The sequence below is a fragment of the Salmo salar genome, chromosome 09 (assembly GCF_965601325.2).
Source record: "Salmo salar chromosome 09, fSalSal1, whole genome shotgun sequence".
Classification (NCBI taxonomy): domain Eukaryota; kingdom Metazoa; phylum Chordata; class Actinopteri; order Salmoniformes; family Salmonidae; genus Salmo; species Salmo salar.
Window position 1 is genome coordinate 16,735,145 of NC_138299.1, and position 15,079 is coordinate 16,750,223.

Below are 15,079 nucleotides of genomic sequence, written 5' to 3' on the forward strand. Positions count from 1 at the left end.
CAGTGCCACCCCTGTGTACTTTGGGTCATTGTCCTGTTGGAAGGTGAACCTTCGCCCCGTCTGAGGTCCTGAGCGCTCTGGAGCAGGTTTTCATCAAGGATCTTGCTGTACTTTGCTCCGTTCATCTTTGCCTCGACCCTGAATAGTCTCCCAGTCCCTGCTGCTGAAAAACATGCCCACAGCATGATGCTGCCACCACCATGCTTCACCGTAGGGATGGTGCCAGGTTTCCTTCAGACGTGACACTTGGCATTCAGGCCAAAGCGTTCAATCTTGGTTTCATCAGACCAGACAATCTTGTTTCTCACGGTCTGAGAGTTTCTAGGTGCCTTTTGGCAAACTCCAAGCGGGCTGTCAGAGTGACCTTCAGGTTCTTGGTCACCTCCCTGACCAAGACTCTTCTCCCCCGATTGCTCAGTTTGGCCGTCTTGGTGGTTTCAAACTTCTTCCATTTAAGAATGATGGAGGCCACTGTGTTCTTGGGACCTTCAATGCTGCAGAAATTTTTTGGTACACTTCCCCAGACCTGTGCCTCGACACAATCCTGTCTCAGAGCTCTACGGACAATTCCTTCAACCTCATGGCTTGGTTTTTGCTCTGACATGCACTGTCAACTGTGGGACCTTATATAGACAGGTGTGTGCCTTTCCAAATCATGTCCAATAAATTGAATTTACCACAGGTGGACTCCAATCAAGCTGTAAAAACATCTCAAGGATGATCAATGGCAACAGGACGCACCTGAGCTCAATTTCGAGTCTCACAGCAAAGAGTCTGAACATTTTGTAAATAAGGTATTTGTTTTTTATTTGTAATACATTTGCAAAAAAAAAAAGTAAACCTGTTTTCGCTTTTTCATTATGGGATATTGTTTGTAGATTGATGAGGAAAAACATATATTTAATCGATTTTAGAATAAAGCGGTAACGTAACAAAATGTGGAAAAAGTCAAAGGGTCTAAATAGCTTCCGAATGCACTGTATGTGACCTGCCAGGGGAAAAATGGAACACAGCAGCCCCTGAGGGAGAGGCATCAGTCAGACAACTAACAACAAGACCACTGGTCTTGGCCTAGCAGGTGGAGGTCAAGGAGAGAGGGAGGGGTGGATGTACAGAGGAGGAAACATGAAAGAAGGAGGGAGGGAGGAAAAGGAGGAGGTAGTGTGAGAGGGAGGATTAAGAAGAAGGGAGAAAGAGGAAATGTGACAAAGAGCGAATAGAGAGAGGTCTCCTTACCGATCTGTCTCTCCAGGTCAGCAGCTTCATCGGGCGTTGCTCGGGGCAGGACCCCTGGGTCACTGAAGCTGGTCCTGAAGAGAGTCCCCAGCACAAAGACAAACAGCACCCCCCCTATCACTGGGATGGCTGGCGTGATCTGCATCGACAGGAACGGACAGCTAGGGTAGAACACGAGAAAGGGCCAGAGTCAGACTCATACAGATCTTCAGTATACTGTAGTATTCAGAGCAGGATGCACTAAGCCAAACACATGACCATCACAAGAAACAGTGGCGTATGTTCGCAGGACAGGAAAAAGTGTTGGGTCGGAAGTGGGTCGAATTATCCTCCACACCAAGCCCCATTTCAAAGCAGTGCGTAGATATTAGACACGGAGACTCATCACCTCTTATCTAAAAACGTTCCATTTTTCATCTTATAGCCTAACTAGACGATAGGCTATAAAGTACTGGGGAAAGTTGTGTAATTTAAATAAAACCAGAGAGGAAGAGGCAAACTTGAGGCTACTCTGGGGAATTTGAATGCAAGACAGAATAACAAGACATATGCGCACCCCAGTTTTTTTTAACGCCTGACACCTCTCTCTCCCTACTGCTGGCTTGCCTCAGGCGTATTCATTACTCCTATTACGTTGCAAAACATTTCTTAAAACGGAAGCAAACGGAACGAAGCATCTGAATTTGTCCAATAGAATCTCTTGTTTTTTGTTTGGCCTAATGATTATACCCCTGCCCTTTCTCTTCGCTAATGACGCGAGTGTGTGTTCAGTCTTCAGTCTGTTGTGTGTAGAATATCCAAGCCAATTCATTGATGATAGGCCCTGCTTTACTGAAGTTGCGAGACATTGCAACCCAAGAAATTGTGAGATACAGCATTCCATTGTGAGATACAGCTTTTGATTGCCGATAGATAGGCCTAGCGCACGGTTCTGACTGTCTGCCTGGTGGCCGACCTGCCTATACTGTGACACTCCCCTCTCTCTCTGTCCCTGTTGAGGAATAAATTCTTCAAGAGTTGACTCTCCACCACTACGTCATTGTCTTTAACAGGAAAAACGACGGGGCTCCCGAGTGGCGCAGCGATCTAAGGCACTGCATCACAGAGCTAGAGGGGTTACTACAGACCCGGGTTCATTCCCGGGCTGTGCCACAACCAGCCGTGGCCGGGAGTCCCATAGGACAGCGCACAATTTGCCCAGCAATGTCCCGGGGTAGGGTTTGGCCGGGGGGGGGGGAGCTTTACTTGACTCATCGCGAGCTCTAGCCACTCCTTGAGCAGGCTGGATACCAGCAGGCTGACCCCGGTCACCAGTTGAACGGTGTTTCCTCCGACACATTGGTGCGGCTGGCTTCTGGGTTAAACTGGCTTGTGTTAACCTCTCTAGGGTAGGGGGCAGTATTTTCACATCCGGATAAAAACGTACCCGATTTAATCTGGTTATTACTACTGCCCAGAAACTAGAATATGCATATAATTGTTTGATTTGGATAGAAAACACCCTAAAGTTTCTAAAACTGTTTGAATGGTGTCTGTGAGTATAACAGAACTCATATGGCAGGCCAAAACCTGAGAAGATTCTGTACAGGAAGTCAGGAAGTGCCCTCTCTGACCTTCTATACTCTCTTTATCGAAAACAGAGGATCTCTGTTGTAACGTGACACTTTCTAAGGCTCCCATAGGCTCTCAGAAGGCGCCAGAACGTTGAATGATGACTTTGCAGCCCCTGCCTGAAAAACAGCGTGTGCACGTGAAGAGGCCATTTTACATTTTCAGCGTTTGACATGCTTGGAAGTACTGGAATATTTAGAATTTTTTTGTCACGATACGCGTCCGCGCGTCACCGTTCGGATAGTGTCTTGAACGCAAGAACAAAACAGAGGATATTTGAACATAACTATGGATTATTTTGAACCAAAACAACATTTGTGGATGAAGTAGAAGTCCTGGGAGTGCATTCTGACGAAGAACAGCAAAGGTAATCCAATTTTTCTTATAGTAATTCTGAGTTTAGTGAACGCAAAACTTGGTGGGTGTCAAATTAGCTAGCCCGTGATGGCGAGCTATCTACTCAGAATATTGCAAAATGTGCTTTCACCGAAAAGCTAAAATCTGACACCGCGATTGCATAAAGGAGTTCTGTATCTATAATTCTTTAAATAATTATGTTTTTTGTGAACGTTTATCGTGAGTAATTTAGTAAATTCACCGGAAGTTTTCGGTATGTTTGCTAGTTCTGAACGTCACATGCTAATGTAAAAAGCTGGTTTTTGATATAAATATGAACTTGATTGAACAAAACATGCATGTATTGTATAACATAATGTCCTAGGAGTGTCATCTGATGAAGATCATCAAAGGTTAGTGCTGCATTTAGCTGTGGTTTGGGTTTTTGTGACATTATATGCTAGCTTGAAAAATGGATGTGTAATTATTTCTGTCTGGGTACTCTCCTGACATAATCTAATGTTTTGCTTTCGTTGTAAAGCCTTTTTGAAATCGGACAATGTGGTTAGATTAACGAGAGTCTTGTCTTTAAAATGGTGTAAAATAGTCATGTTTGAGAAATTGAAGTAATAGCATTTCTAAGGTATTTCAATATCGCGCCACTCGATTCCACTGGCTGTTGACTAGGTGGGACGATTTCCCACATACCCTAGAGAGGTTAAGGAGCGTGGTTAGGCGTGTCATGTTTCGGAGGACGCATGACTCCACCTTCACTTCTCCCGAGCCCGTTGGGGAGGTGCAGAAATGAGACAAGATCGAAATTGGGGAGACAAATGGGGGTAAAATACAAAAAGGAAAAAATGAAAGGCAAAGGAGAGCACGTCTTGTATGACAATACTTTGAGAAGTTAATTTTTTGTATTATTTTTAATCAGGGAGTCATACTGAAACAAAGGTCTCTTTTACAGATGAGCCCTGAATTACAGAAAACAGACATAAAAAAAAAACACATTCATCAGTAATATGGTCCGCAATCAGTTTTCTGAATTGCCATAGAGGCAATGTTTGGGATGAGTTGGACCGTAGAGTGAAGGACAAACAAGCCAACAAGTGCTCAGTATATGTGGGAACTCCAAGATTGTTGGAAAAGTATTCCAGGTGAAACTTGAGAATGCCAAACGTGTGCAAAGCTGTCATAAAGGCAAAGGGTGGCTACTTTGAAGAATCTCAAATATAAAAATAGTTTGATTTGTTTAACAATTTTTTGGTTACTTCATGTTTCCATACGTGTTATTTCATAGTGTGGATGTCTTCACTATTATTCTACAATGTAGAAAATAGTAAAAAAATTAAGAAAAACCCTTGAATGAGTGTGTCCAAACTTTTGACTGGTACTGTATATACAGTGCATTCAGAAAGTATTCAGACCCTTGACTTTTTCCACATTTTGTTACGTTACAGCCTTAGTCCAAAAGTGATTCCATTCTTCCCCCCCCCCCCCCCCTCATAAATCTCCATAATGACAAGACAAAACAGGGTTTCACAAATAAAAAAACGGAAATAATCACTATTACATAAGTACTCAGTACTTTGTTTAAGCACCTTTGGCAGCGATTACAGCCTCAAGTCTTCTTTAGGTATGACGCTACAAACTAGGCACAGCTTTTTGGGGGAGTTTCTCCCATTCTTCTCTGCAGAAACTCTCAAGCTCTGTCAGGTTGGATGGGGAGCATCGCTGCGCAGCTATTTTGAAGGTTGATGGTTGTCCTTCTGGAAGGTTCTTCCATCTCCACAGCGGAACTCTGTCAGAGTGACCATCGGTTTCTTGGTCAACTCCCTGACCAAGGCCCTTCTCCCGATTGCTCAGTTTGGCTAGGCGGCCAGCTCCAGGAAGATTCTTGGTGGTTACAAACTTCTTCCATTTAAGAATGATGGAGACCACTGTGTTCTTGGGGACCTTCAATGCTGCAGAAATTGTTTGGTACCCTTCCACAGATCTGTGCCTTGACACAATCCTGTCTTGGAGCTCTACGGACAATTCCTTCAACCTCATTGCATGTCAGAGCAAAAACCAAGTCATGTCAACTGTTGGACCTTATATAGACAGGTGTGTGCTTTTCCAAATCATGTCCAATCAATTAAATTGACCACAGGTGGACTCCAATCAAGTTGTAGAAACATCTCAAGTATGTTCAATGGAAACAGGATGCAGCTGAGCTCAATTTGGAGGATCATAGCAAAGGGTCTGAATACTTATGTACATTTGGTTTATTAGGTTTTATTTTTATACATTTGCAAAATAAAAAATAAAAACGTTTTTGCTTTGTCTTTATGGGGTAGTGTGTGTAGACTGATGAAGAAAAACTGTAACGTAAAAAAATGTGGAAAAAGTCAAGGGGTCTGAGTTCTTTCCGAATGCACTGTATATACAGTATCAAACACGGGGTGAGCCATTCTAACTAATCTGCTAGAGAACCAGTTCGGATGGCTCACCTCTCACAGTTCTGGGTGACATTAACCTCCCCACGTCTACCTTTGACTCATTCCTCTCTGCCTCCTTCTTTCCACTCCTCTCCTCTTTTGACCTCACCCTCTCACCCTCCCCCCCTACTCACAAGGCAGGCAATACGCTTGACCTCATCTTTACTAGATGCTGTTCTTCCACTAATCTCATTGCAACTCCCCTCCAAGTCTCCGACCACTACCTTGTATCCTTTTCCCTCTCGCTCTCATCCAACACTACTCACTCTGCCCCTACTCAGATGGTATTGCGCCGTCCCAACCTTTGCTCTCTCTCTCCCGCTACTCTCTCCTCTTCCATCCTATCATCTCTTCCCTCTGCTCAAACCTTCTCCAACCTATCTCCTGATTCTGCCTCCTCAACCCTCCTCTCTTCCCTCTCTGCATCCTTTGATTTCCTCTGTCCCCTATCCTCCAGGCCGGCTCGGTCCTCCCCTCCTGCTCCGTGGCTCGACAACTCACTGCGAGCTCACAGAACAGGGCTCCGGGCAGCCGAGCGGAAATGGAGGAAAACTCGCCTCCCTGCGGACCTGGCATCCTTTCACTCCCTCCTCTCTACATTTTCCTCTTCTGCCTCTGCTGCTAAAGCCACTTTCTACCACTCTAAACTCCAAGCATCTGCCTCTAACCCTAGGAAGCTCTTTGCTACCTTCTCCTCCCTCCTGAATCCTCCTCCCCCTCCCCCCCCCCTCCTCCCTCTCTGCGGATGACTTCGTCAACCATTTTGAAAAGAAGGGTGACGACATCCGATCCTCGTTTGCTAAGTCAAACGACACCGCTGGTCCTGCTCACACTGCCCTACCCTGTGCTTTGACCTCTTTCTCCCCTCTCTCTCCAGATGAAATCTTGCGTCTTGTGACGGCCGGCCACCCAACAACCTGCCCGCTTGACCCTATCCCCTCCTCTCTTCTCCAGACCATTTCCGGAGACCTTCTCCCCTACCTCACCTCGCTCATCAACTCATCCTTGACCGCTGGCTACGTCCCTTCCGTCTTCAAGAGAGCGAGAGTTGCACCCCTTCTGAAAAAACCTACACTCGATCCCTCCGATGTCAACAACTACAGACCAGTATCCCTTCTTTCATTTCTCTCCAAAACTCTTGAACGTGCCGTCCTTGGCCAGCTCTCTTGCTATCTCTCTCAGAATGACCTTCTTGATCCTAATCAGTCAGGTTTCAAGACTGGGCATTCAACTGAGACTGCTCTTCTCTGTGTCACGGAGGCTCTCCGCACTGCTTAAGCTAACTCTCTCTCCTCTGCTCTCATCCTTCTAGACCTATCTGCTGCCTTTGATACTGTGAACCATCAGATCCTCCTCTCCACCCTCTCCGAGCTGGGCATCTCCGGCGCGGCCCACGCCTGGATTGCGTCCTACCTGACAGGTCGCTCCTACCAGGTGGCGTGGCGAGAATCTGTCTCCGCACCACGTGCTCTCACCACTGGTGTCCCCCAGGGCTCTATTCTAGGCCCTCTCCTATTCTCGCTATACACCAAGTCACTTGGCTCTGTCATATCCTCACATGTCTCTCATATCATTGCTATGCAGATGACACACAATTAATCTTCTCCTTTCCCCCTTCTGACAACCAGGTGGCGAATTGCATCTCTGCATGTCTGGCAGACATATCAGTGTGGATGACGGATCACCACCTCAAGCTGAACCTCGGCAAGACGGAGCTGCTCTTCCTCCCGGGGAAGGACTGCCCGTTCCATGATCTCGCCATCACGGTTGACAACTCCCTTGTGTCCTCCTCCCAGAGTGCTAAGAGCCTCGGCGTGACCCTGGACAACACCCTGTCGTTCTCCACTAACATCATGGCGGTGACCCGATCCTGTAGGTTCATGCTCTACAACATTCGCAGAGTACGACCCTGCCTCACACAGGAAGCGGCGCAGGTCCTAATCCAGGCACTTGTCATCTCCCGTCTGGATTACTGCAACTCGTTGTTGGCTGGGCTCCCTGCCTGTGCCATTAAACCCCTACAACTCATCCAGAACGCCGCAGCCCGTCTGGTGTTCAACCTTCCCAAGTTCTCTCACGTCACCCCGCTCCTCCGCTCTCTCCACTGGCTTCCAGTCGAAGCTCGCATCCGCTACAAGACCATGGTGCTTGCCTACGGAGCTGTGAGGGGAACGGCACCTCCGTACCTTCAGGCTCTGATCAGGCCCTACACCCAAACAAGGGCACTGCGTTCATCCATCTCTGGCCTGCTCGCCTCCCTACCTCTGAGGAAGCACAGTTCCCGCTCAGCCCAGTCAAAACTGTTCGCCGCTCTGGCACCCAATGGTGGAACAAGCTCCCTCACGACGCCAGGACAGCGGAGTCAATCACCACCTTCCGGAGACACCTGAAACCCCACCTCTTTAAGGAATACCTGGGATAGGATAAAGTAATCCTTCTAATCCCCCCCCCCTTAAAAGATTCAGATGCACTATTGTAAAGTGGTTGTTCCACTGGATATCATAAGGTGAATGCACCAATTTGTAAGTCGCTCTGGATAAGAGCGTCTGCTAAATGACTTAAATGTAAATGTAAATGTAGTTTTTGTATGAATAAAGCCTTTAGCGAGAGGTCCAATGCTTTAATATTTAATCATTTCTGCCCTCAGAATTCATATTCATTATAGAAATAGGCCTATTTCATTTTGTCTGGCTTGCCGTTCCAAATAAATAATATTTGCTCATATAATATTGTTAAAAAGTCATTTTTTAGTAGGTAGGGCCATAAGTGAATAAGTGATAAGACAAAATAATTAAATCAGGGGGATTTTTCCACAAATAGACAAGTGCGGGACACTTTTTGTTATGTCCAGAAATCCTGATTTAACACCATCAGTATATAAACATTGAGTTCTGTCATGTAATTTTGAAAACTGTTGAATGCGGCCAGGTCTAGGTCAATTGAGGAAAGCTTCTGAATCAGCAGTGAGTGATCAACAGTATTGAAAGCCTTTGACGGATCAATGAAGCGGGCAGCACAATGTTACCTTTTATCCATAAAGTTAACCACATCATTTATAACCAGGGATGTAGCAGAGATAGTGCTATGATATTGCTATGATCACTGAAAGATATAAGGAGGAAGGACTTCACCTGATCAGACTTGTTAAAACGGTTAGTAAGTCACACACACACACACGTCAACAAATGTCCTTCACAAATAACATATCACTTAACATTGAACTGTGCCCAAATTGTTCCATTCACCACACAGAAGAAGTGATCCTAAACATGCATTATTGTCTCTCAGAGAGCAGGTTGTGAGGAGGCTAGATGACATGCGATAGGGTCCAGTGAGGCGAGAGGGCTCCATTATTCCATTAGTATGATACTCAACAGCAGGAGGGGAAAATGCCTGCGACGAGAGGACAAGCATTACTGCCGTTCAGAGCACTGAAGCTACTTTCATTCATTGATTGTTGTGTGAAAATCAATTCCAAGCAAAAACACACTTGATCATAAAGGCCTGGCTAGGGCCTTGAAAAGGCAGTGATAGGTTGATGAGAGTGACAAGTGGTAGAGAGGTGACATACATCCTTTCACGCATGTGGATTTAGAGATGTGAAAAGAGGAGGACAGAGCAGGCTATCTTTAGTCATGTTTGCCATCTGTTAGTTACGGCACTGTGTGAGAACCAGGAAGCATAGCATACTAGGCAAAGATACTGTGAAGCAGGGAGCTGTGGTGCTTGACTATCCAGCAGAGTTATGGCAGAGGCCTGTAACTTCCAAGCGGATATAAGTCATCCTGAATGTATCACCATCACCTCCCTCCAGATGGCAACACCTTGGAAGCCTGGCCATACCCACTGTGCAGAGCCAGAGCCAGGACTGGAGCCAGCACTCCCACCAACCTGGCCACACTATTAATAAGTATGTCATTCTGGGCTTTGGTGCTTAAGTGGAGGATGGGAGTCCAAAGCTGAAGCTCAGTAGAGCTAAGGATCCATCAATGTTCTCACAATGGCTGGTAAAAATGTAACCATCTCAGGTTTCAGATTGTGTTTCGTCGACTAGCCAAACTGAACGCAGCCATAACTAAAGGAACCTTGGCCAGGAGGTGAGAGGAGTGTATTGACGGCCAGACTGCGGGTGTGACAGTCTTCCGAGCCACTGTCTTTTCCGGTTCTGTGTATCAGGTGTCTGCGTGCCTGGACTGCTGGCCTGCCCCTAGGGTACACCCTGGTCCTTGCCAATCCCATTCCAAACGCTCCCATCCCTCAGTGGGGCTGCTGCCAGGGTCCAGGGGACACTACATCATGAAGGCTTTATTAATACCACAACCGGGCAGCAGTTGCTGCCTGCAGCTGGCTAACATGCCAAACCTGGACCTTCTATAGAAAGTGACTAAGTAATAGAGACAAGGTGAGAGTAGCTCCCGCTTCACTAAGTTCCCAGAGCTGCAGAGAAAAGTTAGCTCGCACAGAGAATGAGGTGAATAGTAGAGGTGTGTGGATGAAACAGTGTGGTAGTGTTTTTTGATGACTTGCAACTCAACTGATAGAAAATAAAATAACTAAGACTTGACTGATGACTTGAAATGATCTGGCCAGGTTTTGTAATGTTTTGTCACTCATTTTGTGGCACAGTGTCTGTGGATTACTCTCCACGCAGCCAGAGAGAGTATCGCACTTGCAAAAAAAAAACGCAAAAAAACCCAGATTGGCTAGTGAAATGCACACTCAACCCTCTGACTGGACTAGCAAACTAGCAATCAACACAGGTCGGGTAAGCTAGAGCAGTAAGAAGGTTCTGGGAGGTTGCAAGTGTGAAACTGAAATCAAGAAAATATATTATTTGCATAAATATTTACAACCATTTGTATTTTATATTTCTACCTTTGCTTATTCAATCTGGTCACTAACATAGGCCTATGGCATTGCACCAAATTCTTGTATAAAAAAAAACATCTAATCTGTGCTTCAGAAGCAAAAAGTTGCTCGTCTTGACTGTTGACCAGTCATCAGCATTGGTGCGCAAAAAAAAACGCACTCAGATTAGTGACCAGAAAGTGCTTGTTAAAAAAAAAAGTAATTAAAACAGAAAAGCCTATACATACCTACTGTAAATTAACATTATCCATATGAAATACCATTTAGCAATTGGCTACAGATGCATCTTTGCCTAAACAATAGTCTGGCTACCTGATGATTTCATTGATCATTTTCCATATTTCCGATAGGTGGGTTATAATTATATTCCTCAGTGGTGGTATTGGCTATATGTCTAAAGATAGCTGTATCATCGCACTACCTTCAATACTTATGGGATGAAGATGTAATTTATTTGCCAGAATATGTTACAATATTTCTGAGGAAAAAGTCCACAGACAGATCATGCTTTCCATCCGATCCTGCAGCCACCGCTGCATACAGGTAGACGGTATGATCCTTCTTGGTCTGGACTCCAGAGAAGTGACAATGGGACATGATATCCCTAGTTTATATTAACTACTAACATGAATGATTTTCAGCTCAAAATGCATGTTTATTTCTGGCTCTTGCATCTTGTGCGCGTGTTCATCCTGTGCGCGTGTGCCGGGGTCGCGTGCTTTGAACCACTCCTTTTTGGGGGTCGCAGGTCAAAAAGGTTTGAAAACCACCAAGCTAGCGAACAGATTGGTGATTTGTTGAACAGCTATAGGATCGGGTGCAGGTCAATCGAGAGAGGATTGCCATAAATGAACATGCACCAAAAATAATATGTGATCAAGAATATGAACAGTTTACCTTGCAAGCTCACCAGCAAAGAGGCATCAAGCAACAATTACAAGCATAGGCCTACTGGTCTTTTGGTATGTCAAAATTGCTTGAAATTTATAATTTACTTATGAATCTTATATTTTGGGATTTGTTGTTGACAAAATAATGAAAAGGGCTGTCTGGTAGCCTCAATAAATATGCAAAAATGTGTAGCTGAAAAAGCCATTGCCTGAATAGATTTTTATTTTACTTCAGACTTAAACTTGAAAAAAATGATTGACTTGCTCTTAGTTGGACTTTGGACTTGACTCGAGTCTCGACCCATTCTACTGGGGACTTGACTTGAGACTTGGACCTTGTGAGTTGAGACTAAGGCTGTTAAAGTGACCGTATTACCGCCATGCCGGCGGTCACGAGTCATGAAGGCAGTCAAATTCCATGTGACTGTTTAGTCATGGTAATTAGGCTTCTCCAATCTCTGATGCTGCTGGTCATTAGTAGCCTACCAAACGTACTAACTGCCTGGTACTCAGCACTCTATTGTCCCCCTAAATCACTCTGACAACGCAAATGTATTCGAAAATCAAATCAAAACACTTAACGAGGGCCCATGATTTGCGCAACATTTCTATAGGCTATGCAATTGCGTGAGAAATCACAGTTTTGATGGCTATATTAAAAAGAGGAAGATCCCATCAGCTTTCTAAAGGATAGGCCTACTATATTTATTTACCATCAACTTTCCTAATATTAAGCACATTGCTTCACTTTACAACAGGAGTATAGCCTACCTGGCTGGCATGAAAATTAACCACGGGAAAAGCGTCCTCCATTCGCTAATTAAGTGCATAGATTACATATATTTTCTTCCCCAAGCCCCTGTTCCGAGATAACGGTCAATTCTAAATCAAAACTAATTTCACACATGTATTATTTTGTATATGTAAAGACAACATTAAATTAAGAATAGTCTGATGGGTGACAATATTAGCCTATCACTTGTGAATTATGTATTAATCACTTGTGAATGATGCCCAGCTTGTGCATTAAGGCAAGATTGTGCATTAAGGCAAGAAACAGCACTTTTTCAAAGTCACACACCTCATGAATCCTAGCCCATAGGCCAACATGTTTTGATAAGGTTTGTATCACAACTAAAGTGGCCAAATAACTTCTTAAAATTAAGCAAATGAATCTGCTTTATAACCGGTGTAGAGCCTCACTGGCATACATAGGCTGCGCTTATAATGTGAGAAAAAAAATACCCAAATAGTTTATCAACATTTTAAGCTAAACGATCAGCTTCATTGCTTTTTAAAGTTTTTTAATGCGTGTGGTTGTATTAATTTGGGATCTATCACATCCCACAACTTTGGAATATTTATTTATCTCGAATAGGTCAACTTTTCTACTATGGGGGGCAGTATATTGACATAGGCTAGTGCTTTTGCTGTTCGTTAGGCCTACTCATCTTATTGGCTGAAGAAAAGTAAACATGGACAGTTCTAACATCTTCAATATGCGCCTCGGAATTCGATAAGAGGAACGCTCACAGTTGCGTCCCCAATGTGTCTGTCTTCATTCACTTGTAGCCTACTTCTTAGCTGAAATGCATGGGAGAAGGACCTGATCATGTGACGGGCATATCTGAGAGAGCCATGTGAATGAGAAGTGTTTTGGAGCACAGCAGCCGGGAGAAAGGAATTATAATTAGCATATTATATTCAGCCCAAGGGCACAACGGCACCTTTGGCCACAAAAGGCATGGATTTTTTAGGGGGCTTTCGGCCACACAAGGGGGATGCCGCCGGGAAATTCGAGGCCTGATGAGAATATTATCAAGTGCTTGTCAAATTGTGAATGAGAGAATGATGAAGTGTGTGCAGCTTGTGACTTTTTTCAGATCATCATTAGTCCCATCATGCAGCCTTAGAATGTATTAAAAATCAAAACATATGGCCCAACGTTTGTATCACAACTCAAGTTGCATAAGTAACTCTAAATGAAGCACAGAGGACCAGTTTCTTTGTTAACCGCTCAACACAGAATAGCCGCATGTGCACACTTCCTTTGAAATCTTTGAGAAAATATCCTATTTTATGTTTCTTTAGACCTGTCTAAAATAAATAATGGATTTATTTTTAAAATGTAGATGTTCTAAAGGTCTACATCAGTGGCTTGTAGCCTATGTGTGGAAACCAGGAGATGCTAAACATGTTTATGCTAATTAACGGTCAATTACATTGAGACCGGCAGTTATTTGGTTGACAATCACCGGCTGACAAAATTTCATGACCGCCACAGCCCTGCTTGTGACTCGAATAATAGTGACTTGGTCCGACCTCTGACAGCAGGGGTCTACTCTAGACACATACTGATGGGATAATAGCAGGGCTGGTTGGTCTAATATCCTGCAGTTCACGTTCCACCAGAGATGGACTACATTGAATGTGCTCTGCTGTGTGCCTGGAAAACCTCTGTGTCTGAGCACTCTCTCTTCCTCAGCCACGTGTTGGAAGAGCAGGGTAGATCAGAAGGTAGAGCAAGGTTACAGACCAGTATCAGGTCATAGTCTGACCCTTCCAACCAAGGGTAAGCATACCAACTCACTCACATCTCTGACACAACCAGGGTCTCTCTCACACACACACACACACACACACACGATTAAGTGCACTTGAAATGGTGCAGCAATGGAGTAAGAGAGACAATGGGAGAATCTCAATTGCATACACCTCGCGACCTCTCTCTTTGCATCCTTCTCAAAACCCTCCCCTCTGACCTTCTCCTCCAATGGGTTTTGAGGAGGAGGCGAGGAGAGAGGGCTTGAGGAGTACGCAATTGAGATTCTCCCACTGACTATGAATGCCACCCTCAGTGGTTCGGCATCAACCAGATGCATCTGGTTTCCAGGGGAAATGGAAAGAGCCTGTGACAAGACTTCCGCTTTTGGACGTTAACAAGGAGACACTCCATCTTAACTCCTCCTCCACATTTACAGGATTGGTTGAAGAGGGCGGAAGAGATCCTCCACTGACAGTAGTTTGTTTCTCATCATGACCAGAAACGCCACTAAAGTGTTTCTTTTACGCCTGCTACACTAGGTTAACGAATGCAGACAACCCATTACATAATGAATCTCTCGTCCCAATGAATTAATACAGACCCAGCGGATCCCGCTCCACCACTGTATGTCTGAAGAGAGATCATGTCGTTTTGAACACAGCTGTCCCTGTGGGGAGAGATTACAGGAAGGGAGATGTATTCCAGAGGCTTGCTCCTGCCTGACGGTCTAATCCATTACCAGGCCAAATTCCCCCCCCCCCGCCGAGTCATGCTGGGACTTTACATCTATAAACCATCACCACCATGATCCCGACCCTGCAGTATAGCAGGCCAGAGTGGAACTAAGGGTCATTCACTCTGACCATAGTAGTCCATCGATAGTGTTTCCATCAATCCAGTGTCGCCTGCTTTTAATGATGCAAATCACTAAGCAAGTTGGAATGAATGAATGAATGAATGAATGAATGAATGAATGAATGAATGAATGTCTCTTTGCTGTTATATGGACGGTACAGTACCTGTGCTCCCTCTGTGGGAGGGTTAACCCAGGCTAGGATGAGCAGAGTGATTGTTCCTTTCTGCTCTGGATGCATCCAGGGCTTGTTAGTGCA

General features: G+C 44.8%; 1 protein-coding gene across 7 annotated transcripts in view; it reads right to left on the bottom strand.

Moving 5' to 3' along the window:
* Positions 1-15,079, bottom strand: part of LOC106610784 (palmitoyltransferase ZDHHC14) — a 101,511-nt gene that overhangs the window by 53,549 nt on the left and 32,883 nt on the right. For all 7 annotated transcript variants that reach the window (XM_014210352.3, XM_014210350.3, XM_014210346.3 and 4 more), the window contains one exon: positions 1,237-1,397. In XM_014210352.3, the coding sequence (XP_014065827.1) occupies positions 1,237-1,381 (145 nt within the window). In that variant the 5' untranslated portion in view covers positions 1,382-1,397. The remainder of the gene's footprint in view (positions 1-1,236; positions 1,398-15,079) is intronic.